We start from the raw sequence: 24,730 nt of genomic DNA, 5'->3' as shown, positions 1-24,730 counted from the left end.
CAGGGCACATAAAAAGACAGATTGGTGATCAAATCATGTATCTCATGGTCTGATTATACTCGTACTGAAAAGAATTTCTGGATTGGAGCTCATTAGAAGGGTATCAGTACCTTGTCTGTTATGTGTCTACTAAGCAAAACCCAAACTGCAGCGCCCCCTTGTGGACACTGCACCTCCAGTTTGTACTGGGGGTTGTTGGCCAGGCTATAGGCATCTTTCACAGGTCCTTGCTTAGCATCCCAAGTACTAAAAGATAAAGTCAACAAAGAAGGAAGGAATTACATTTCTCATAGAGCTGAAATACTATATTGCTTTAAAAAGTGTTGTGTTTCAAAAACAAACTACCAGATTTTTTGACTGTTTTACTGTTTTTAAAGTTTTTGGCATAACCCTAAAATATACAAAGAAAACAACTGTTACAAGATAGTTATGGGAGGGCATGACAAAAAAGAAGGAATGCTAGTTTTTCTAAATTAACCATTACATTTTTAGTTTAAAAAGCAGAGAATACTATAAAGCATATTCTGAAATGTACAAAAATTACCTGTGAATACATGTAGATTCTTTAAAAAGACCTGGATTCCAGCTCAAATAAATCACGTCATAGTACTGGCAGAGATCATCCCAGGAAATCCAAAATATTCCTGAAAGTTAATGTCTTTGTTAATCTAAAAAACTCTTAATGATAAATGACTCAAGTATATTTTCCCTGGTTAAAACATGTTATTTCATTGACAAATAAATGGTGTTAAAATTAAAAAGGCATTTACCATTATCTATTTTCTGTGCTGTTCGGGGATCAAAGTTTAAATACTTTTGCAACTCTGGAGTCCAGTTTTTCACATCATTTTCACTGTATCTTCCTTTCCAACGTAAATGGCTCCAAGGGTTTTTCAACTGGATAAATCGCAGCCCCTATGTAAAAATTAGGAGATAATACTGAATTGTAAACCAGTTTTATGTATTATTAGTTATATCATTCTTATTAAGAGAGGATGGAACTTGAGTAGTTTCTTCTTCCCTTCAAATCTCCTGGACATTAATATTCTTTGGATAACATTTTCACATCATCATGTATCTGATAAAAACTGTTAATGGGCTATCTACTCCCCAGAGCTATGCTATCTCTGTACACTAGTCACTAGCCAACCACAAGTGTTTACTTAAATTAAATTTAAAAATGAGTTCCTTAGTCACACTAGCCACATTTCCAGTGCGCAACACATCACTGGTAGCTACTGCAGTGGACGGCACGGTCAGCACGTACGTTCTGCTGGACAAGGCTGCCTGACAGCATCAGGCACTTCCTGCCTTTCTAGTACTCCAGTATCTTTGACTCTAGTCTCATGTCCCCTTCCCCATCCCCATCAACAATCCAGACTCCACTCTGCCTGTGAAGGCATCTGCCCTTGGCTGGAGGGCCTGCTGTGTTCCCACTTAGCTACCTTTTCTTCTCTCAGTGCAGCCTAAAGCAATGAAGAAAAATGGACATGGACTTTGTTGTTGGAATAAAATGGGCTCAAATTCTAGTCTATTTAAAAGCTCTGTGGACTGAGAGGGGGCATCCACTAGTGCATGCTTGCTTACTGGTCTATAAAATGAGGGTTGTCTCCCTGGAAGACCCTGGTGAAGACAAACTGAAGTAACATGCAGAGTATCTAGCATTTACAGCTTTCTTCTTCTAAGCACTCTCTCTCTTCTCAACTGTATATAGTGCTAACAATCTGTATTACATTAGCTTAAAAAGAACAGCCTATTTATCCTGTTCCCTACTTACACAAATGCGGGAGTCTGATCTTCCCATTGAGATCATAAACACCTTGAAATGGAATATTTGTCTTACTTCAAACAGGCAACCTGGGAAAACTATACCTTTTTCTTTTTTTTTTTTTTAAAGACTTATTTTATTATTTATTTGAAAGAGATATAGAGAGAGACAGAGACAGAGACAGAGAGAGAGGTCTTCCATCCACTGGTTCACTCCCCAAATGGCGGCAACGGCTGGAGTTGCGCCGATGTGAAGCGAGGAGCCAGGAGCTTCTTCTGGGTCTCCCATGTGGGTGCAGGGACCCAAAGACTTGGGTCATCTTCTACTGCTATCCCAGGCCATAGCAGAGAGCTGGATCAGAAGTGGAGCAGCCAGGACTAGAACTGGCGCCCATATGGGATGCCGGTGTTTCAGGCCAGGGCGTTAACCCACTGCGCCACAGCACTGGCCCCAACTATACCTTTTTCTATTGATATCATAAATCAAACTAGGGGACATCTGAAAAAAATTCCTTTGCTATTTTAAGTGGTGGCAAGCTGTGGCCTGGGCTACCCATTATTTCTTTTTATTTAAAAGACCGATTTATTTATTTGAAAGGCAGAGTTAGAGAGAGTTAGAGAGAGAGAGAGAGAGAGAGAGAGAGAAAGATCTTCCATACACGAGTTCATTCCCCAAATGGCCACAAAGGCTGGGGCTAGGTCAAGCAGAAGCCAGGAGCCAGGAGCTTCCTTCAGGTCTCTCAACTGAGTGCAGGGGCCCAGGGACTGGGGCCATCCTCCACTATATTCCCAGGCACATTAGCAGGGAGCTGGATAGGAAGTAGAGCAGCCAGGGCCTGAACTGGCATCCATATGGGATGTTGGTACTGCAGACCATGGCTTAACCTCCTGTGTCACACTGTTGGCCCCTACCAATGATTTCTGTACAAAAGGCTCCTTCCTCTCAGGCTATATTCCTGGATCCTTCATAATACAGTGGAGGATTTACTCTGTATCATCTGCACCTTACATCAGTCAGTACACACAGGATGCTGTCCTTCCTTTTCATAAAGCCCAGTTTCATCTGAGTAGGAAATCTCCCTCATCTCAGGACTCTACCAGTTCCTAGAAGGGAACACAGAGGAGAGGAACGCGCTGCTGACCTCAGACACGGGGCCCAGGCACCAGGGACATTCAAGGACAGATCAGACTGCAGGTTTTGTTTGGATAAGTGGAGAATCAGCAATTCAAATGGGCCCAACTAAGGGAAGAACTACTACAGAATTGAAAATAAGAATCTGACTTAACATCGCAACATTCCTTTTCCAAAGTTATTCCCAAAGAGCTGCAAAGGAAAAGCCTCAGGTAGGTTCAGAGCGAAACCCTGAACCAGAGATGCAGCTCCACAGCAGACTACCGAACATGACCTCATAGAGAAGACACAGACAAGACCCTCAAGCAAAGCAGCTGAGAATAAACTGAAGAGAAGATCCTAGAACATGCAGGAAGGTTGGAGGCAGTCATGGGGCTGGCACTAGGGTGCAGTGGGCTAAGCTGCCACTTGAAACGTCCGTATCCCGAGTAAGAGTGCTGCTGAGTCCCAACTACTCCAGCTCTAAACCAGCTCCCTGCTAACGCATCTGGAAAGCAGTGGAAGATGGTCCAAGTGCTTGGGCCCTGCCACCCACATGGGAGACTTGGGTGGAGCTCCTGGCTTCAGCCTGGCCCAGTGCCAGCTATTACAAGGATCCGGGGAGTAAACCAGCAGATGAAGATCCCTATCTCTGTCACTCTACCTTTCAAATAAATAAAATCTTTTTTTTTAAAAAAAAGATTAATATTTCTATGCAAGTACTAATAAACCTTAAGAGACTCTTAAGAAAGTAAAAAGTGATGTAAGACTAAGCACAGCTTTAATCTCTAAGTCTACCTGCAAAAGACTCTAGAGATAAATGTCTGAATGAGATACATGGAAATATTAAAAAATTCTTTTAAACTTTCATTTCATTTCAGACGCAGACAGAGAGAGAGAAACACAGACAGAACTCCCATCCACTAGTTCACCCCTGCAGTGGCTGGGACGGGGCTGAGGCCAAAGGTGTGAGCCAGGAACTTAATCCAGGATTCCCAATTACTCAAGCAATCAGATATTTTAAAACACAAGTCAGAATTAAGTAAATGTCTCAAAATTCTGGCCCACAAAAAAAAACCAAAAAAACAAAAAAACAGAAATTGTGAAGCCAGGAAATTATTCAAATACCCAATAAAAAATACTCGAGGAAATCCACACTAATTTGAATACACATGAAGATGGCTGTAGGCAACGATCAATCCTGACTGTACAAAGATCACATAAACAAAAGGAACCTGGCCAAGGCCAGCGTGATGTCTGCCCAAGCTGGGTCCCGCTGCTCCCGTCAGCAGCTGTCACAGAATTACAACGTGGAGGTGAGAGTGATGCAGCAAATCCTGCACACTGCACGCCTGCTCTCAATCTCTACAATCACTGTCATGAGAAACTGACAGTGCGTGAACAGTGCCACTCATTTTATATACCAGAAATTCTTACACTACTGGCCTTCAGTGATTTTTTTTAAATCAGGTCAGAGCACAGGTGTCTATCTTTCTCATAAATACTGGGTTTCTTTAGAACAATGAAAAAGGCTTATTATTCAAAATAAGTGATAAAATCTTCAGAGAAATTTCATTCATTCAAGCTCATTTTCCTGTTGGCTATTTCATTATCTAAATGTAAATCTCCAGCCATTAGCTCACTGTTGGTCACCTAATCATTAATACTTACCTCACAGGATGTTCTGACAATACAAAGAAAGATGTACACTCAGAGCCGAATAATGGCAACTGTTATCTGTAATGTTTGAGCTGGTGTTTGTGGCAAATTACAATTCTAAAACAAACACAAACCTCTCAGCTTATTCGATTTAATATAATTTATATATTTTTTGCTTTATGAGGCCAATTTTTATGCCACCTTTTGTTTTAAAGATTCATTTATTTATTTGAAAGTCAGAGAGAGGGAGAGAGATTGATCTTCAATTCGCTGGTTCACTCCCTAGATGGCTGCAACAGGCAGGGCTGGGGCCAGGAGCCAGGAGCTTCTTCCAGGTCTCCCATGTGGGTGCAGGGGCCCAAGCAGCTGGGCCATCTTCTGCTGCTTTCCCAGGAGCATTAGCAGGGAGCTGGATTGGAAGTGGAGCAGCCAGACTTGAACTAGTGCTCATATGGGCTGCCAGCATTGCAGGCAGTGGCTGAACTGCCTAAGCTATAATGCTGGCTCCTTTATGCCATTTTTGAAGAAACACACAATCCTATACAGAAAGGTTAAGGTTGTCATATTGACTAGCTAATTCAGCAAGTCTTGAGAGTGTAGATTTTTAGAAAATGTTGGAAGAGTCCCTTATCACCTTCTTAATTCATACACAGTCATGCATGCACTGCATGATGATGTCAATGATGGACCACGAAAAGGACAGTGATCCCAAAGACTGTAATGGAGCTGGAAAACTCCCCCCGCTGGTACCACTGTTGCTGTCGTATTGCCAGAGCAGCACTCAGTGTCTGCAGCGATGCTGGGGTCAACACCAACCGCACTCGGGGTCCTATCAGGGACAGCACACAGAATGATGTGTCGTACTCAAAACTGGAAAATAAGTGTTACTGGCTTGCACATTTTCTCTTTTTCATCATGACTTTTCAGTTTCTGGTACAACAGTCTGCCACATTACACCAGCTGCAGCCTCACACATCTCACATTTGCTCTGTTTCTTGAATGCATCGTTTTCTCTTGACCCCGTTTTAATATGGTGGTGTTTTCTTGTTCAGCATGGTCCTAGAAGCAATAGGCTACACATACACACACACACACACACCAACACACACCACCCTCACTGTTCAGCAGGCTATACCATCTAGGTTTGTGTAAGTGCACCCTCTGATGCTTGCATCACAATGAAATCACCTAACATCACATTTCTCAGAATGCATCCTGGTCAATAAGCCACGTATGACTGCAATTCCATGTGGCACACTTGAAAACCAGTCTAGGGGCTGGTGCTGTGGCATAGTGGGTTAAACCTCTGCCTGTGGCACTGCCATCCTATATGGGCGCTGGTGTGAATCCTGGCTGCTCCACTTCCAATCCAGCTCTTTGCTAATGGCCTGGGAAAACAGTGGAAGATGGCTGGCCCAAGTGCTTGGACCCTTGCACCCACAAGAAGACCTGGAAGAAGCTCCTGGCTCTTGACTTCCGATTGGCCCAGCTCTGGCCATTGTGGCCATTTGGAGAGTGAACCAGCGGATGGAAGACCCCACTCTCTCTATATAAATCTTAAATAAATCTTAAAAAATAAAAATAAAAAAGTGAAAACCAGTCTAATAAATGCTTAGTGATACTCTGTTATTGTTGACTCATCATTACTTCTGTTCTTTGTATTTTCTAACGTTTCGAACCAATCAATTTTTCAGTTAAAAATAACCTGAGAAATAATGAAGCCAAACATTCCAACAATGAAGCCCGAGAGAAAGGGTCAGAAAGGGTGTGCAGGTCTGAGAGCAAGCAAGCGCTGAGAGCAAGGGAACTGCTCACCTGGGCCAGTGGCATGCGTGTTACTCCTTGGGAGCTTCCTGTTTTTCCTCCATTCCTGAGTACTTCCTCAGCATTTACCATACCCTACAGCTTAACACTGACTGACCCAATGCCCCCTGGACCTTGGGGACAAGGAGTATTTATCTCAATCCTACCACTGGTAGGGGGAACAAAAGAGGTAACAGCATTTCTCTTCTGTCATCAGTATCTCTGCCGCCACCATCACTTTATTTCCCACTTTTTACTATCATAATTTCAAGAGGGAGAGGCCAAGTTGTTTCATGTGATAGCTGGAATGGATTAAGAACGCCATCTAAACCTTGATTTGTCAGTGTTTGAAAGTCTCAGAGAAATCATTTGCGATCCATGCAATATCTTAAGAGTCAGAGAAAAAGAGGCGAAACCTTGAACTCTCGAACGTCCAAAACAGCATAGGCATGAGTGGGGACAAGACCCCACTTCTCTCCTTCAGCTTCCGTCATCATCCCAGTGGACGCGGTGATGAGGACATCCCCTTTGTGAAACCTGGACGACCCCAGAAGACAAGCGGCAATCAGGCAAGTGCACTACCACCCTTCATCACACCATCTTCCCTGGGGGTCTGATGGCTCACATCGCCACTTCTGCAGGCTGCAAGTCTGTCTGAGGGGGCTCTTTCTAACACCCTAGAAGAACTTGACAAGAACTGACTTCTAATCCACAACATCAGATAAATCAAATAGTTTCCTTTTTTTCTTTTGAAAAAATAATTTCCCTACTTTGAAAAAAACAATTTCCCTACTCCCATAATAAGGGGACGGCCATTTTCCAGGGGTCGATCGTTTTTCTTTTCCTAGAAACAAAACCAGCACCTACAAGTTTCAAATTTAAAGAGTCCAATAGGCCGAGTCTGTTTTGAGTTACCCCATCCACCATTTTTTCACTCAGGTAAAAAAAAAAAAAATGAATGAGAGCAATGAAGGAAAGCAAATACTCAATTTTCAAATGTTAACAAATAGGGTGAAGATGTGAAACACCAAATTCACCAAAAAGGGGTATCATTTTATTCTTCAAATCATTGGGCTTTTTAGTTTGCCACCACAGGTGTCTCATGATTTGACAGTTTCCCCATCCCTACCCTTGGATTATCCAATCAAGGCTTAAACTCTCAGACTTCTCTTTTCCCACCTTCCCTCAAGTGGAAAAATACTACAAAATACTTTCTCCATATTATGTATTCGAGATGCAAGTACTCTGGGTTATCCATAGTTTGGATTAAGTATAACCATCAGTGAGGATAAATGAGGGTTGATTTTAGCAAGTACATAGTGAAGTCTATTTTTAAAACAATTTCCCTAATAACTAAAGATGACAGCTTCTGCATTCTCTAATCTAAACAAGGCATGATGTGTTTAAGGAGCTTCTTTTACTAATAAATAATAATAATGATAATAATAGTAATAAATACCTTTGATAAAGCATTCGGAAGGAATTATCCTTGCTGAACGTTTGGCTATCTGAATGCATAGCAATCCTTTCTGGTATCCACCCAGTCAGTGCATGAAGATCAATATTCTGCAACATAAACACATTTCAGGGCTGTCAATGGTTCTCAAATCCCCAGGGCAGCTATTAAATCTCATCAATTTGGCATAATGGTGCTGACAGGAATTAAATTAGAGGGTAGTTAAAGTTGTTTTCAACCAGTAATAAATTCTTTCTTTAACTCAAATTCCTACCTGGATTTAAATACATGCTTGTTTCCCCTTATAACCTTGGTTGCTCTTCCTGAATACAAAAGAACTGTTTTACTGATAAATGTAATGAAAACTTACAAAACGATTTTGATGATTATTGTCACCATTTACTGAGTCACTTCTAATGTCTTATACACACTTATTCTTTCTCTAAGCTGAGCTTGGTAAATTAATGCACTGGAATAGAAAGTTAGCCTAAAGGTATTTGAAGAATGGAGTAAATGAATGAAACTGTAACATTCTATTACATTTAACCATGACTTATATATCCTCTGCCTGGCATTTAAAGAACCTGAAGAGTGAAGGAGGCCTGAAACTAACAAGGTATGAATGATGGGTGATTTGCATATAATACTTCATTTACTCTTTGCAACCTTGAGAGGAGGTTATTATCCTGTGTGAAGCTAAGGAACGGTAAATACTCATAGCCTTTCTAAGGCTACAGACCAGCTAGTATGTAAATTTAAAGTCATGTCTAACTGACTAGTTTCTGGTTTGTCTAGTACTCCTCACACAATGGAAGGCCACTGGCAGACAGGTCAGTTTTATAGGTTGTGCTAATTAGAGCTGAAGAAAACAACTCCCTGAACTTGAAATTACAAATCAAAATATACATAAGGATGACAATACAACACACCTCTCTGAGCTAAGCAGCCTGTTCTGGAAAGGTATACTGTACTTAACTGGCCCGTATTCCAACATAAGAGCAAACATATACATTTTAGGCTTTCCTGTATACACATCCTATGTGCAATGTGTTTTCTGAGATGCAGAGAGAGAGAGAGAGAGAGAGAGAAAAGAAGGTACATGAGAGTGAGCGCCCAATTGCTGGCTCACTCCTCAGATGGCTGCAAGGGCTCCTGGCTGGGCAGAGGCTGGGAGTCAGGAAGCAATCCAGATCTCCCTGTGAGGGCAGGGGCTCAACTACTTGAGTTACTGCTGACTCCCAGGGTGTGCATTAGCAGGAAGTTGGCATCAGAGCCAGATACAGAATCTAGGCACTCTGAGGCAGGATGTGGGCATCTTAGCCAGGGTTTTAACCACTAGGCCAAACATCGCCTCTCAATGTGTATTGTAAGCTAACAGAATTTCTAAAAACTGAAGATAAATTTTTTTCAGAAGCATTTCAATACATTCTAAAGCAGTTCTAGCCAACAGAAATCTGTCATTTTATGTTTTCCAATAGCCACATAAAAAGTTAAAGAGAAAGGTAAAAACTAATTTTAGTAACATTTTGATTAATACAATATCAAAATATCAATGTAAGTACCCCCATAATAAGGGGATGGTCATTTTCCGGGGCTTGATCGTGTTTCTTTTCCTAGAAACAAAACCAACACCTGTAAGTTTCAAATGTAAAGAGTCTGACAGGCTGAGTCTGCTTTGGGTTGCCCCATCCATCATTACTTACTGAGTTGGATCCTGGGAAATCATATCCTCCCATGACTTTCATGTATGCTTTTTCTATGAGAGAAACCCATAATTCACTTTTGTTGTTGGAGTAAGAACAGAGCAATTCTCCCTTATGATCAACAGGTAACTGGTCATCAATTATCACCTGGAGAAAGAGAGGATTAACTTCCTTGGGTGGCACAAAATATATTAAAGTTCTATCAAGAAAAAAAGCCTGATACCTTTAACATACTGATAAAGTAAAAGATATAAAATGCCTATTGTTAAGGTAATGACAGTTTCATGCTTCTGGAATCTGATCAATTATCAAATGATGTTTAGCATGGCACCTTCATTCAGTCTTAAATGAACCAACTGGTTACATGTCACGTAATTACCATCAAACTGATGAAGGATCCTAGAAATGTACATTTACAGTAATTCTGAAAGGGTCTCACTAGTAAGGTAAACACTAATATCAGTGTCCTCTTGGTCTAAGCCTGTAAAAAGGACATGTGTTATGTGCGGCTGTAAAGGTGGAATAATATGCCTAAAAATACATTCAAATAACAGAGAAAATAATCAACACAAAGATACAGTTCCCAATTCACATAAAGAAGTGAGCTGGAAGACATGGGATAAGAATAAGTTTGATCTAACACTAACAGGAAGATTTTGCAGTGGCATTTTGAATGATTCTTAGACAAAGAGGTTGAGAATTTTACTTTTAAAAAAAATTGCCAAACATTTTGTTTAGTTTTTAATTGGCTGCAGTGGCTCTCAAAGGGGTTCTATACAATAGTATCAGATCACTTGGGAACTAAGAGAAATACAAATTCTGCTCCCATTCCAGATATGAATTAGAACATCTCCGGAAGGGAGCCCCAGCAATCTGTGTTTTAACAAGGTCCTCTAGGGGGTTCTGTGCAACTCAAATTTGTGCATTACTGAGCCAAACAGCAATGATTTTCAGGATGGACCCACTAGGGAATCTTGTTATAATGCAGATTCTGACCCAGCTGGCCTGATGATGCTGATGCTGATGCACACACCAGGAGAAGGCAGGCACTAGAGGATTCTAACAATGCAAGGCCATTAAATTTCAGAGTGCTAAGGAAATTAAAGTTAAAACTGTGCATATATGTCACCAAGGACAGAACTTTAAACGCCTCCTATATCTCAAATTATGACTACATATAAACTCTTCGGGCTTAACAGACTCAGTCTGTCTGATTTCCATTTAAACAAATAAGTATAAAGAACTACAAGATTAAATTGATTCTACGCATTAGCAATCTTTAGCTGAATGTTGTTTATTCGAACTTTGTGTAAATTTTCTCAAAATCATTTAAAAACACTTTATACTTGTCAAGGTTTACTTTTATTTAACAAAAATTGCTACTGGTAGTAATACAAATGTAATATTATCATAGATGCAAAGTCAACTAAACTGAGCTTAGAACCCTTTATACAGGTAACACTTTTTAATTAATTCCACTCAAGATTCAAAGGTAAGGAACGGAGAGAGACAAGGGGTAGGGGTAGGAAGAGATATCATTCACCTTTCTTGGGACACCATTGAGGTGAAGTTTCACCATATACTTCCCACATGGATTGTACTCTGGTTCACCATCCTTATTCTGAGGGTAAATTATGCTTTTGTAAGGAAAATGAAGAAATACCAACATTAATACTCAACTATTGAACAGAATATGTTTTATTTAAACATATGCAATTGTCTCAGTGACAATATTTTTATAAATATAAAATTTTATAATATATTCCTATTATTCCTCTAATAGACCTAGAAAAAAATTTCAATCTATTTACATATCTAGTAAATCATCTTTTAAGTGGATATATTTTAAGCCAGTTAAGATAAATAAAATGAAGAAGAAAAAAGAAGGCTATTTCAACTACCACAACTAAGGCAACTAAGTCCAACTCTAGGGGAGTTGCATACAATTATACAGTAAGATACTGGCAAAAACTATCAGGGTCAATTTGCTTTTGTTTTAAAAACAAATCTGAACCAAAATGAACATGTTGCGAATTATTTACTTATTTGACAAACAGCTGAAACGAGGGGCTTTGTTTAATCCATCTTTGTACTCTCATGCCACAAAAACCACTCAGGAAAAGCCAAGTGAAAAAAAGTATAGAGGCGGTGCTGTGGCGAAGTAGGTTAATCCTTCGCCTGAGGCACCGGCATCCCATATGGGCACCGGCTCTAGTCCCAGCTGCTCCTCTTCCAATCCAGCTCTCTGCTGTGGCCTGGGAAAGCAGTACAAGATGGCCCAAGTGGTTGGGTCCCTGCACCTGCATGGGAGACCAGGAAGAAGCACCTGGCTCCTGGCTTCGGACTGGCGTAGTTCCAGCCGTTGTGGCCATTTGGGGAGTGAACCAATGGAAGGAAGGACTGTTCTGTCTCTCCCTCTCACTGTCTGTAACTCTACCTCTCAAATAAATGAATAAAATCTTTTAAAAAAAAGTATAATGTATAATAATTTTTACAATGAATGACTGTAAGCTAATAGAATTTCTAAAAACTGAAGATAAATTTTTTGAGAAGCATTTCACTACATTCTAAAGCAGTTCTAGCCAACAGAAATCTGTCATTTTATGTTTTCCAGTAGCCACATAAAAAGTTAAAGAGAAAGGTAAAAACCAATTTTAATAGCATTTTGATTAATGCAATATCAAAAATATATGTAATCTATATAAAAATTTGAGAATTTTTCAGTTTTACATTTTGTGCTTAGTTTTCAAAATCTCATGTGTATCTTATACTTATGGCCTACCTCAATTCAGACTAGCCTATTTCAAATGCAGCCAGCAGTGGCTTTACTATATAGTACAATTATACAGCATTATACTTTGACCACTTTCATTTATATCAAAAACTACTTATTCCCTATATGCTGACTACATTGCACATGTTATCACAATGCCTTAGTGCATCTTTCCCCATTCGCGATTCATCTGGTTAACCTGTAAGAAGGACCAAATTTTAGGTGATATGCCCTCTCCACTTTCTACGAAAGTTAAGACCTAAGTTTTCGATTTCCACTTAAAAAACAAAAGGGTAAAGAGACAAATACAAAATTTTACCTGGTAATCAACTTCTTATTAAACCGTCTTTCATAAGCAGCACTGATAGCTAGTGATGCCACAAAGGAACAATCCGATACTATTGTCTGTTAATAAGAACAATTCATTAACACATGAAAAAGGCTCATGGGAAATGAAAATAAAGATAAGCTTATCTGGTACAAACTTTCTTTTAAATTCATGCATGGATGGAACTGGCCTGCAGTGCCGGCTTCCCCTATGGGCACTGGTTCAAGTCCTGGCTGCTCCACGTCCAATCCAGCTCTCCGCTATGGCCTGGGAAAGCAGTAGTATATGGCCCAAATCTTTGGGCCCTAGCACCTGTGTGAGAGACTCAGAAGAAGCTCCTGGCTCCTGGATTTGGATCGGCCCAGCTCAAGCCATTGTGGATATTTGAGCAGTGAACCAGCAGATGGAAGACCTCTATCTCTGCCTCTCTCTTAACTCTGCCTTTCAAATAAATAAATACATATTAAAAATAAATGAATTCATGCATGGGTTTCCATAATAGACATTTTCTATTAACTTTCTGGAGACTTCTTGAATGAATGAATTTAAAAATTTTTTTGTGGGGCTGGCGCTGTGGCGCAGCAGGTTAAAGCCCTGGCCTGAAGTGCCGGCATCCCACATGGGCACCGGTTCGAGTGCTGGTTGCTCCTCTTCTGATCCAGGTCTCTATTGTAGTCTGGGAAAGTAGTGGACAATGGCCCAAGTCTTTGGGTCCCTGCACCCATGTGGGAGACCCAGAGAAAGCTCCTGGCTCCTGGCTTTGGATCGGCACAGCTCTGGCTGTTGCAGCTATCTGGGGAGTGAACCAGTGGATGGAAGATCTCTCTCTATGTCTCTACCTCTCTCTGTAACTCTTTCAAATAAATAAAAATAAATATTTAAAAAAATTTTTTTGTGCCAAAATAAACTTATCTTTTAATTCTCTTTCCCATGAACTTCTGAATTACCCTCATATTCATTCATTCCTGTAATTTCAACATCACAATATTTAGGCATTGCACATAGCATCTGACTTTTTATAATAAATATCTTTTTTTTTTTTTTTTTTGACAGGCAGAGTGGACAGTGAGAGAGAGAGAGAGAGAGAGAAAGGTCTTCCTTTTGTTGTTGGTTCACCCTCCAATGGCCGCTGCGGCCAGCGCACCACGCTGATCTGAAGGCAGGAGCCAGGTGCTTCCTCCTGGTCTCCCATGGGGTACAGGGCCCAAGCACTTGGGCCATCCTCCACTGCACTCCCGGGCCATAGCAGAGAGCTGGCCTGGAAGAGGGGCAACCGGGACAGAATCCAGCGCCCCGACCGGGACTAGAACCGGGTGTGCCGGCGCTGCAAGGCAGAGGATTAGCCTATTGAGCTGCAGCGCCAGCCTTAAATATCTTCTTGACTGTTGCTTGAAGAGGAAAATAACAGACATGTCACATTGCAGACTCACATATTTTATTTAAATACATGCTAGAAAAATCAAATAATGAATTTCAATGAAATTATTTTAGAATATTTAAATAATTATCCTTCTACTTTTGATATTTAGTTTATCAAAGGTGAAAGTCAGATTTTCAAGTTAATCCACAAACATATAAACAGTATTGTAAAAACAACTACTTAAAAGTTATTCATACTTACAGTAGTACGTTTAAGTCAAAATGCACAAAATGAGTAAACTTTCTAATTATAGTCAAACATCTAAATATGTAACAAAAACCAAAGAGACAACTGAACACTGTATTCATATTAAAGTACTTGCATATGAAATTACACAAAGATGTTTACCTGCTTTATGCTGAAACTCGACACAGTATAAATCATTGTAGGGTTGTTGGTGAGGTCTTCTGGTCGTACCCATTTGGAAAATGTAGCCTTTTGTTTAGGGGATAATGGTAGCTTGCCCCATCTATCACTGAGATAATAAAAAATCAGAATATGTAACAAAATTCATCTTAGATGAACCAAAGCCAAACTAAATTTCCTCATTTCCTACAAATCTTTTTTTTTTTTTTTTTCCTAGTACAGTGATCACAGTTACACTTACACTTTCCTAAAATAACTCTCTGGTGGAACCTGATTCTACTTAACTTTGAATCCAGTCAACCTGACCACAATTTCCCAGTTAAAAATATGCATAAGTAATTGAAAACAGAAGAGCAACCTAAATTTGCTTATTTAAGAATACAACTTAGGGGCCAGCGCTATGGCATAGCTGGTAAAGCCACCATCTGCAGTGTTGGCCTTCCATATAGGTGCCGATTCAAGTCCCGGCTGCTCCACTTCTGATCCAGCTCCCTGTTATGGCCTGGGAGAGCAGTAGAAGATGGCCCAACTCCTTGGGCCCCTGTACCTGCGTGGGAGACCTGGAAGAAGCTCCTGGCTCTGGATTGGCACAGCTCTGACCACTGTGGCCATCTAGGGAATGAACCAGTGGATGGAAGACTTTTCTCTCTGCCTTTCCTTCTCTCTCCTTGTAACTCTTTTAAAGAAAATAAATAAATCTCTTGTTTATGGCGTCAGTAATCTCCCTAGGCTCTAGTCATGAGTTGCCAAGGCTATGGAAGCCTTTAGAGTTTGCCGACTTTGATCTTATTCCAATAGGGTCATAGTCAAAGTGGAAGTTCTCTCCTCCCTTCAGAGAAAGGTACCTCCTTCTTTGATGGCCCTGTTCTTTCCACTGGGATCTCACTCACAGAGATCTTTCATTTAGGTCTTCTTCTTTTTTTTTCTTTTCCATGGTGTCTTGGCTTTCCATGCCTAAAATACTCTCATGGGCTCTTCAGCCAGATCTGAATGCCTTAAGGGCTGATTCTGAGGCCAGAGTGCTGTTTAGGACATCTGCCATTCTATGAGTCTGTTGTGTATCCCGCTTCCCATGTTGGATCCTTCTCTCCCTTTTTGATTCTATCAGTTAGTATTAGCAGACACTAGTCTTGTTTGTGTGATCCCTTTGACTCTTAGACCTATCAGAGTCATCAATTGTGAACTGAAATTGATCACTTGGACTAGTGAGATGGCATTGGTACATGCCACCTTGATGGGATTGTATTGGAATCCCCTGGCACATTTCTAACTCCACCATTTGGGGCAAGTCCGATTGAGCATGTCCCAAATTGTACATTTCCTCCCTCTCTTTTTCCCACTCTTATATTTAACAGGGATCACTTTTCAGTTAAAATTTAAACACCTAAGAATAACTGTCTGTTAATTACAGAGTTCAACCATTAGTACTAGAACAACAACTACAAAATACTAAAAAGGATAAAGTATTACATTGTACAACAAGAGTCAGGACAAGAGCTGATCAGGTTGTTAAGTCAGCAACAGGAGTCACTGTGTACTTACATCTCATGTGGGATCTGTCCTTAATGTGTTGTCTAATGTGAAGTGATGCTATAACTAGTACTGAAACAGTATTTTTACACTTTGTGTTTCTGTGTGGGTGCAAACTGATGAAATCTTTACTAAGTATATGCAGAATTGATCTTCTGTATATAAAGATAATTGGAAATGAAAAAAAAAAAACCTGGCGTTAAATTGGAAATGGCATAGAAAATTAATTTTTAAAAAATATCATGTAGGATCTCTGTCTTTAATGTGCTGTACACTGTTATTTAATGCTATAACTAGTATTCCAATAGTATTTTTTCACTTTGTGTTGCTATGTGGGGGCAAACTGTTGAAATCTTTACTTAATATATACTGAATTGATCTTCTGTATATAAGGAGAATTGAAAATGAATCTTGATGTGAATGGAAGGGGAGAGGGAGTGGGAAAGGGGAGGGTTGCAGGTGGGAGGGAAGTTTGGGGGGGGGGGAGCCACTGTAATCCATAAGCTGTACTTTGGAAATTTATATCCATTAAATAAAAGTTTAAAAAAAAAAGAAAAATAAATCTCTAAAAATATACAATTTAAAGGTTTAACCTAACTTGCCTGTGCTCAAGAAACTCAGCAGTAGCAGTGTCATCATCAAGGGTCCTGACAAGGCAAGTCTGACTCATAAGGAAACAGGGAGCTCTGAACCAACTTCTCTCTGCAGGCTAATAATGGGAAAGAGCAGCTGTGGAATACAAACCAGGTGGCTGGCATCAGGCTGAAGTCCTTCACACACATTCTCCACTTCATGAGCACAATAACTCTATTCTAACAAATATTCTTTGAAACTGGATAAAGTGGCCGGCGCCGCGGCTCAGTAGGCTAATCCTCCGCCTTGCGGCACCGGCATACTGGGTTCTAGTCCCGGTCGGGGCACCGATCCTGTCCCGGTTGCCCCTCTTCCAGGCCAGCTTCTGCTGTGGCCAGGGAGTGCAGTGGAGGATGGCCCAAGTCTTGGGCCCTGCACCCCATGGGAGACCAGGAGAAGCGCCTGGCTCCTGCCATTGGAAGAGCGCGGTGCGCCGGCCGCAGCGCGCCTACCGCGGCGGCCATTGGAGGGTGAACCAACAGCAAAAAAGAAGACCTTTCTCTCTGTCTCCCTCTACTGTCCACTCTGCCTGTCAAAAAAAAAAAAAAAAAAAAAAAAAAAAAAAAAAAGTGGATAAAGTGATCAAACAATTTACCAAGACTAAGAAGTATCAGAACTATCATTTGAATCCAGGTCTCTGGGGCCAAATCCACCATTCTTAACCAATACTGTCTACTAGCTGTATGTTATATTTCTCTAAAATTGTTGTATAGCACCAAAGAAAATAAATCTACCTTTCCCCAGTCCTTTTCTTGAACAAAGGCAATAAATCTTTGGATTTCAAAAACCTTTTAGATAACATAAGGCACACGATATGCAGACTAAAACAAACCTACTGCAACACTCATTTCAGTGAAGGCAGGCAGCAGGAAAGATGGCTCTGTGGTCAGGTGTGGTTTGCAAACTCTGGGTTTAAGCATCAGTTTTCCACTGCAGGCCACCTGTAGACTTCCCTTTCTTTCTTTCCCACTCTCAGTTATCCCACCTCACTACCAAAAAACGGCAGAATTCCAGTCACTGTTGAGACACAGTGTTTAACACAAACCGATACCTGCAGCAAGACGGAGTAACTGGACAATTGACTCATTGACAAGCAGCAGCATGCTCCAAACCACGCCACTCTGACTTCCAAAGTACGTGTGCTGAGAGCTCTGGAAACTGAATTAAATATCTCCACAGTTACGAGGAGTTGTTTAATGTGTCCAACATGTGACTGTATCAATTTGGCATTTCTATAAAAACTCTGAATATCATGTAAAAGTTTCACTTTCTTTGAAAAAGTCATTAACATAAAATATTCACACTTCACCAAAATTTTGAAAAATGGTCTTTCAAAGCTTTGTTATTAATCTGAAATCTTGTTTATCAAAATCTGTTTGTTTATATTCCTCCTAAAACACTAAATAACATTTCTTCACAGGGATGTAAAAAAAAATAAATAAATAAAAGGCAATGCAATGGGGAAGTTTGAAAAGGGATAAGGGTTTTGTTTTGTTTTTTCCTGAAAATAACAGTTAAAAAAAAAAAACCAACTTGCTATACATAAATGTCCTCAAAAGGACACAACAAGATTCATTTTTATTGTTGACTTCTGGATAGCAGAGTCACACATTATGGGAAACAAGTCCACGTTAACATGAAAAATGGTGACTGAGAAGTAAAGTATTTCATATAAAACAAATGAGCAACCTACAAGATGCTAATGTACAACACGTCTAACCGCCTAATCCACACAAACAGCACAGGGAGCCCGCAGAGCAGGTCCCAGTGGACGGACTGGCACGGTGAGCGGGGTGGCCCGACAACAGACAAGCTGCTCTTCTCACGGTGGGAGGAAAACCCAGGCCTGATGTCTACAAGTAACTGGTACTTGAGGTGACTTACGAGTTTAAAAAAACCAGCTTTCTCTTTTTTGCCTTTAAATGACCAAGAACAAAACCGACTGATGTCACTGACAGACTGGAAAAGTGCGATGCAGTCATGGGGGAGGGGCACGGATTCAGATTCTGCTGCTCTGCTAAGAAGGTGTGGGCCGTCACCGTCACTCAACAGGAGGTACCGGGACCACAGGCTGTCTCAGGAAGCTCGGGCACAGGACTCCCCAGGGGCTGCCTGGGGTCCCAGAAGGGCGAGTGGTCCTGGGAAGTGAATGAGGTGGAGGGAAGGCTGGCTGTGCAGAGCATACAGACAGAAAAGCGGCTGAAGGCAATGTGAACAGATCAGTGATGTCAACTCTGATTTTCAGGTCTGACGCCAGACTGGGGTCAGCTATGTCTGTCTTTTCTGCACCTTTTAGACAAACTGCCCTCATCTGTCTTAGGTTCACCTGCTGCCCTGACCCAGCAGGGCTCCCTACAGTGGCATGGTCAGGCCCTGGATGTGGGGTGCAGACTCCCAGTGGTTGAGGCAGCTGCCCTTGGCAAGGGAGAGACTCTCCTTCTAGAAGGAGGCAGCACTGGCTTGGCACTGTCTGCATCCAGGCCTGAGCAGCTCACATTTCAGACATCCACGTGAGATGGGGGTGGAGGGGACAGAGTGCTCAGGGAGGGAACCACAGCGACCACAGGCACAGCCAGCAGAGAAACTCCTTGGGGAGTTGACTAGGGCTAACATAGGGCGGGCCCAGTGGGGTGGAATGGGTAATTCAACTTGTCAGGCTTGCAAACTTGGAGTTGCTAGGGTATAAGGACCAGGAGAAGTTACAAAGATCAAAGTGGGACTCAATACTCTTTGGTATTTACTAAACCAAATTCCTGATAAACTAATATCATTGATTCTTCATGCTTTTTCATCAAAATTCCCAAACTAAAGGAGAGCATTCATTTTGTTCAACATGATAAGGCTATGTACAACGTTTTAAGAAACTGTTCTTTCTGGGTTGTGACTTTTTTAAAATTGGCTATCCCTTTTGCAGACACACCCAGACAGGATGTGATGAACCTGCCGAGCCCAGGGCCAGCACCTTGTACTCTTGAGCAGAGTGAAAACTGCTCTTCAGGAGAGACAGTGGCAAAGCTCAATCCTTCCACACACTTGCAAATGGAAACCCCTCGAGATGCATCAGGGTTTTACAGCTCGAAGGTTGCTGACACAGCGGACACCACATGAAATGAGAATTTTGCTCAACTGAGAAATGTCAGTCAACTAGCTAGCAAAGGCTCCTCTGCTTCCCTGCGCCCAACACTTGTCCCAGCGACTGGAGAGTATTACCATACGGTTCAAAGAGAACTGAGGTGCTGGCTGTAAGCCCACCACCCTGCTTCATAGTAAGCTGTAATTCTAAGAGCCAGCACTGGCTATGCTGGCAGAGGCGTGCGGGAATGAGACTGGAAAGCAGACTCAGGAGGGGAGTCCACCTTCACTCAGGGGATGTGGCTTAAGGAACCTGCAAGGCCTATGCTCCAGGAAACATTCTGGTCCCAGGGTGGGGAGTGTTGGGAGCGACAGAGCAGGGACCCTCTTTGTGCTGAATCTGAGAAAACAGGGCCTCGGTTCTGGTTGTAGGAAGAGGCCTCTGGAACTTCTGCTGGAGGCAGGAGGCCTTACACAGCAGCAGGTGAGTTTTAGGGACCAGGCCTGGGCACAGATGTCACGCCCTCCGAGTTGTGAGGACAACACAGAGAGCCCCTTGGTGAAGGGGCAGGAGACAGATTGTTGCATCCTGTCCCAGGGCTTCTCCAAACACTGACCTGCTCTCTAGATGGCTGTGTCTCTTGACCAATTTTTCACTTAAATAAACGCATAAATAAAGGAGTAAATAATAACTAGCTGGATAAATAAATAATACCATCATTCCATGACATCAGAACCAGGATGCCTATAGATTTTTTTTTTTTTTTGACAGAGTTAGACAGTGAGAGTGAGAGAGAGAGAGAGAGAGAGAGAAAGGTCTTCCTTCTGTTGGTTCACCCCCGAAATGGCTGCCACGGCCAGCGCACCGCGCTGACCTGAAGCCAGGAGCCAGGTGCTTCTCCTGGTCTCCCATGCGGGTGTAGGGCCCAAGCGCTTGGGCCATCCTCCATTGCACTCCAGGGCCACAGCAGAGAGCTGGACAGGAAGAGGAGCAACCGGGACAGAATCCGGCGCCCCAACCGGGACTAGAACCTGGGGTACTGGCAGCGCAGGTGGAAGATTAGCCTAGTGAGTCGCGGCGCCGGCCGATGCCTATAGATTTTAAGAGCTGGCGTTCACTGTAATTTCTCAGAGCAGAATGTGGTATGTATTTCTCAAACTTTTTCAAGGATCATCCCACAGGACCACTAGTATTCAGGGTAACATTTGGTACCTGGGTAATATCAGGATTCCATTATAAAGACAAAATAGTTGGCTGAATTTAGAACAGTCTGAAGACAGCTACCACAAAATCTTCAGGAGAAAAGTTAAGGTTAATTCAAGCTTATAATCTTAATTATTTAGTATTATTATTCACCATACAAACTATAATAGAGCAAATGCAAGATGTCTTACTCTCTACTCTTGCAGGTCACAGCTAAATTACCAAATACACTTTTTCCTTAGAACTTTAGAGATATTAAAAAACTACAACTATAATTTTGACTTAAATATTAATATACGACCAAAATAGAAAAACATTTAAAAACCATTCAATACTGGGGCCAGCACTGTTGAGCAGCAAGTTAAGCTGTTATCTGCAACGCTGGTATACCACATGAGTGCTGGTTTGAGTCCTGACTGCTCCACTTCCAATCCAGCTGCCTGCTAACTCACCTGGCAAAGCAGAAGATGGCCCAAGTACTTGGACTCCGGCCACCCATGTGGGACACCTGGATGGAGATACTGGCTCCTGGCTGTAGCCTGGCCCAGCCTGGACCATTGGAGCCACTTAGGGAGTGAACTAGCAGATGGAAGAGGTATCTCTCTCCCTCTAACTCTGCCTTTCAAATCAATGTTTTTTAAAAGATTTTTATTTATTTACTTGAAAGGCAGAGATACAGAGAAAGCAACAAAGAAAGATCTTCACTTGCTGGTTTACTCCTCAAATGGCCGTAAGAGCCAGGGCTGGGCCAGGCCAAAGTCAGGAGCCAGGAGCCTCTTCTGGTCTCCCATGTGGGTACAGGGGCCCAAGTATCTGGGCCACTTTCACTGCTTTCTCAGGCACATTAGAAGGGATCTGGATCAGAAGTGGAACAGCCAAGACAAACCAGCAATCATACAGGATGCTGGCTGGCACTGTGGCTGGCAGCTTAACCTTTAATGCTACAGTGCCAGCCCCAATAAATAATTTTTTTAAAAAATCATTCAATATCTTTAACCAAAGATAACCATTCATTTAGTGCAGGGCCTTGAATTGGATCTTCTCAGTAAACAATGACACTGTCATTCTGTTGCATGTTTCCACTCAGTTCCCTTGCTGACTTGTATTTCTACCACAGTTAAATCACTAGTTGGACAAACACTATTTCCTTTGTGCCCATGTCAGCCCACTGCAGGCCCACACTAGCTTGCAAGCAGGCTAGGGATAAGCAAGGTTCTCTTGCTTTCCCACAGCCACACCTATCCTCCAATCAATATTATAGTTTTTTTTTTTTTGAAGATTTTATTGGCCGGCGCCGCAGCTCAATAGGCTAATCCTCCACCTTGCGGCGCCAGCACACCGAGTTCTAGTCCTGGTCGGGGAGCCAGATTCTGTCCTGGTTGCCCCTCTTCCAGGCCAGCGCTCTGCTATGGCCCAGGAGTGCAGAGGGGATGGCCCAAGCGCTTGGGCCCTGCACCCGCATGGGAGACCAGGAGAAGCACCTGGCTCCTGGCTTCGGATCAGTGCGATGAGCCGGCCGCAGTGGCCATTGGAGGGTGAACCAACGGCAAAGGAAGACCTTTCTCTCTGTCTCTCTCACTATCCACTCTGCCAGTCAAAAAAAAAAAAAAAAAAGATTTTATTTACTTATTTGAGATGTAGAGTTACAGACAGTGAAAGGAAGAAACAGAAAGAAAGGTCTTCCACCCACTGGTTCACTCCCCAAATGGCTGCTACAGCTAGATCCGAGTCGAACTGAAGCCAGCAGCTTCTTCCGGGTCTTCCATGCAAGTGCAGGGGGCCCAAGCACTTGGGCCATCTTCTGCCTTCCCAGGCCATAGCAGAGAGCTACACTGGAAGAGGAGCAGCTGGCACTAGAACCAGCGTCCTTATGAAACGCCAGCACCGCAGGTGGGGGGATTAACCTATCACACACAGTGCTGGACCCCTGACTTTCAAATAAATAAATAAATAAATCTTTAAAAAAAAAAAATCCATGTCCTGTGCAGAGCCTCTGTTCCTTTTAGCTGCCTGTGTAACATTTCACCACTTGAGGATGACAGATTTTATCCACACCTCCAATTGGTTATTCAGAAAATGTGGACATGCAGATTGTTTCCCATAGTTTGCTGTTACAATGCTGCCTGATAGACTCTTCAGGGCTCTGTCTCATCACTGGAGCCCGATGTAATAAAATCCTTGCCGGCTCACGCACTGTGAGTCATTTAAGATCAGTGTGTCACAGTTTACCCAGGAATGTTGAATACTCTCAGTAAAAAAGATCGGGGCCGTCTACTCCTGCTTTCTTAGGCCATAGCAAAGAGCTGGATCAGAAGACGACAGCCGAGAGTAGAACCAGCGCCCATACGGGATGCTGGCGCTGTAGGCAGATTAACCTACTGCGCCACAGTGCCAGCAGCCCTCCCCCCCACCGCTTTTTAAAATACTTTCTTTATTTGAGAGGAAGAGACAGAGAGATCAATATTTTAATCACCAACTTTAATCTCAAGGCTATGAATAAAATTTGACTTCAGAGTACTGAAAAGGTACAGGAATACTAAAATGACCTTAGAAGTAAAATTGCAACAGCTTTTACTTACCAGAAAGGCATTGGATAAGCAAAACGTTCCCTCAGGTCAACACTCATGAAAGGAACATATTCTATACCATTTATTTTTGATGTTGTCCTACAAAACACAAGAAAAATATCTAATGTCCAAGTCTACTTTAATCACAAATCTTTAAAATTCAAATGATAAGATCTGGTATTGTATTAAAATTAAACTGACAACCTCATATTGTTATCTTTATTTGGACACCATTTTCATAAAAGAAATACCAGAAAATAACTGATTCAATTCAATTCAGGAATAGTAGTCCTATAAGTATAACATCCTGTACAACAAAATCCTAGACTTAAGATTTCATTCTAGAGGGAATGAAAGTGTCCCTTGTACCCAGCACCAAGACACAAAGCCACTTCAATCTTAAACCCCAAGGGAGAAACCAGCTATTTCATTATTTTTGAATTCAAAAACATGACACATAATTCTAACAAATATGTTCTTTATATTTTCTGGTTATGGTAATACAGAATGGGTAGTACAAGAACAAATTGTCACAATTATCAGCTACAGTCTACTGATAAAGAAATGAGGTTTGTGGTAGCTTTGCATGTTTTCTCCTCATTTTGTTATATATGCTTATTTGTGTACATTCACTATCTCTCTTTACATCTGTTAGCGTCCCTTATTTAGAGAAGCTGCAGAGAAACTTCACAACCTAGTCTTTTAAAATTTTTTAAAATTTACTTTAAAGGCAGTGATAGATTTCCCAGCTGCTGGTTCACTCTCCAAAAGCCTGCAACAGCCAGGGCTGGGCCAAGTTGAAGCCAGGAGCCTGGAATTCAGAGACCCAACTACTTGAGCAATTGCCTGCTGCTTTGCAGGGAGCAAAGAGCAGGAAGCTGGAATCAGGAAAGGTACTCTAATATGGGTTACAGATGTCCTAAGTGCTGTACCAATAATTCTGTCAAATGCCTGGCCCACTATTGCCTTTAGGTAACAATATCTGGTAATCTGAGTATTGATTAACATAACCAGTAATGCAAACTGACTGTTGGAACTATGCATATATTCATCTTGGTGAGGAGATGAGAACTTTTCCTTTTCATGAAGAACAGCAATACTTTAGTAAGTGGAAACACAGAGTTGCTTAGTTGCAATGCGGAATTCCAAACATGAGTAGAAGGGGGCCTTTTCACAGTTCAATTTTAGGAAAATTAAAATGTGAACTCACATGACTTGCACAGCTCTAAGCATGCTGTGCCCAATTTAAGAACAGCCACGCTGGTTGGGACACCCATCCAATTTGCTCTGATTCAGAAGGCAATCAGTGCTTTCCATATTACTGTGCTTTGCAATTCT

At 41.8% G+C, this 24,730-nt stretch overlaps 1 protein-coding gene across 2 annotated transcripts in view; it reads right to left on the bottom strand.

Annotated features, from left to right (window-relative positions):
* Positions 1-24,730, bottom strand: part of CAPN7 (calpain 7) — a 51,881-nt gene that overhangs the window by 11,428 nt on the left and 15,723 nt on the right. Inside the window, exons 6-15 of one of the 2 annotated variants that reach the window (XM_062214850.1) lie at positions 23,405-23,491; positions 14,369-14,495; positions 12,592-12,677; positions 11,043-11,136; positions 9,500-9,646; positions 7,800-7,906; positions 6,757-6,877; positions 771-915; positions 545-644; positions 111-246 (exon numbers count right to left, since the gene is read on the bottom strand). In XM_062214850.1, the coding sequence (XP_062070834.1) occupies positions 111-246; positions 545-644; positions 771-915; positions 6,757-6,877; positions 7,800-7,906; positions 9,500-9,646; positions 11,043-11,136; positions 12,592-12,677; positions 14,369-14,495; positions 23,405-23,491 (1,150 nt within the window). The remainder of the gene's footprint in view (positions 1-110; positions 247-544; positions 645-770; positions 916-6,756; positions 6,878-7,799; positions 7,907-9,499; positions 9,647-11,042; positions 11,137-12,591; positions 12,678-14,368; positions 14,496-23,404; positions 23,492-24,730) is intronic. The other variant, XM_062214858.1, reaches the window with a different exon arrangement.

Source organism: Lepus europaeus, chromosome 2 (genome assembly GCF_033115175.1).
Source record: "Lepus europaeus isolate LE1 chromosome 2, mLepTim1.pri, whole genome shotgun sequence".
NCBI lineage: Eukaryota > Metazoa > Chordata > Mammalia > Lagomorpha > Leporidae > Lepus > Lepus europaeus.
The sequence above is the reverse complement of the archived record's forward strand: the minus strand, read 5'-3'. Positions and strand labels throughout refer to the sequence as shown.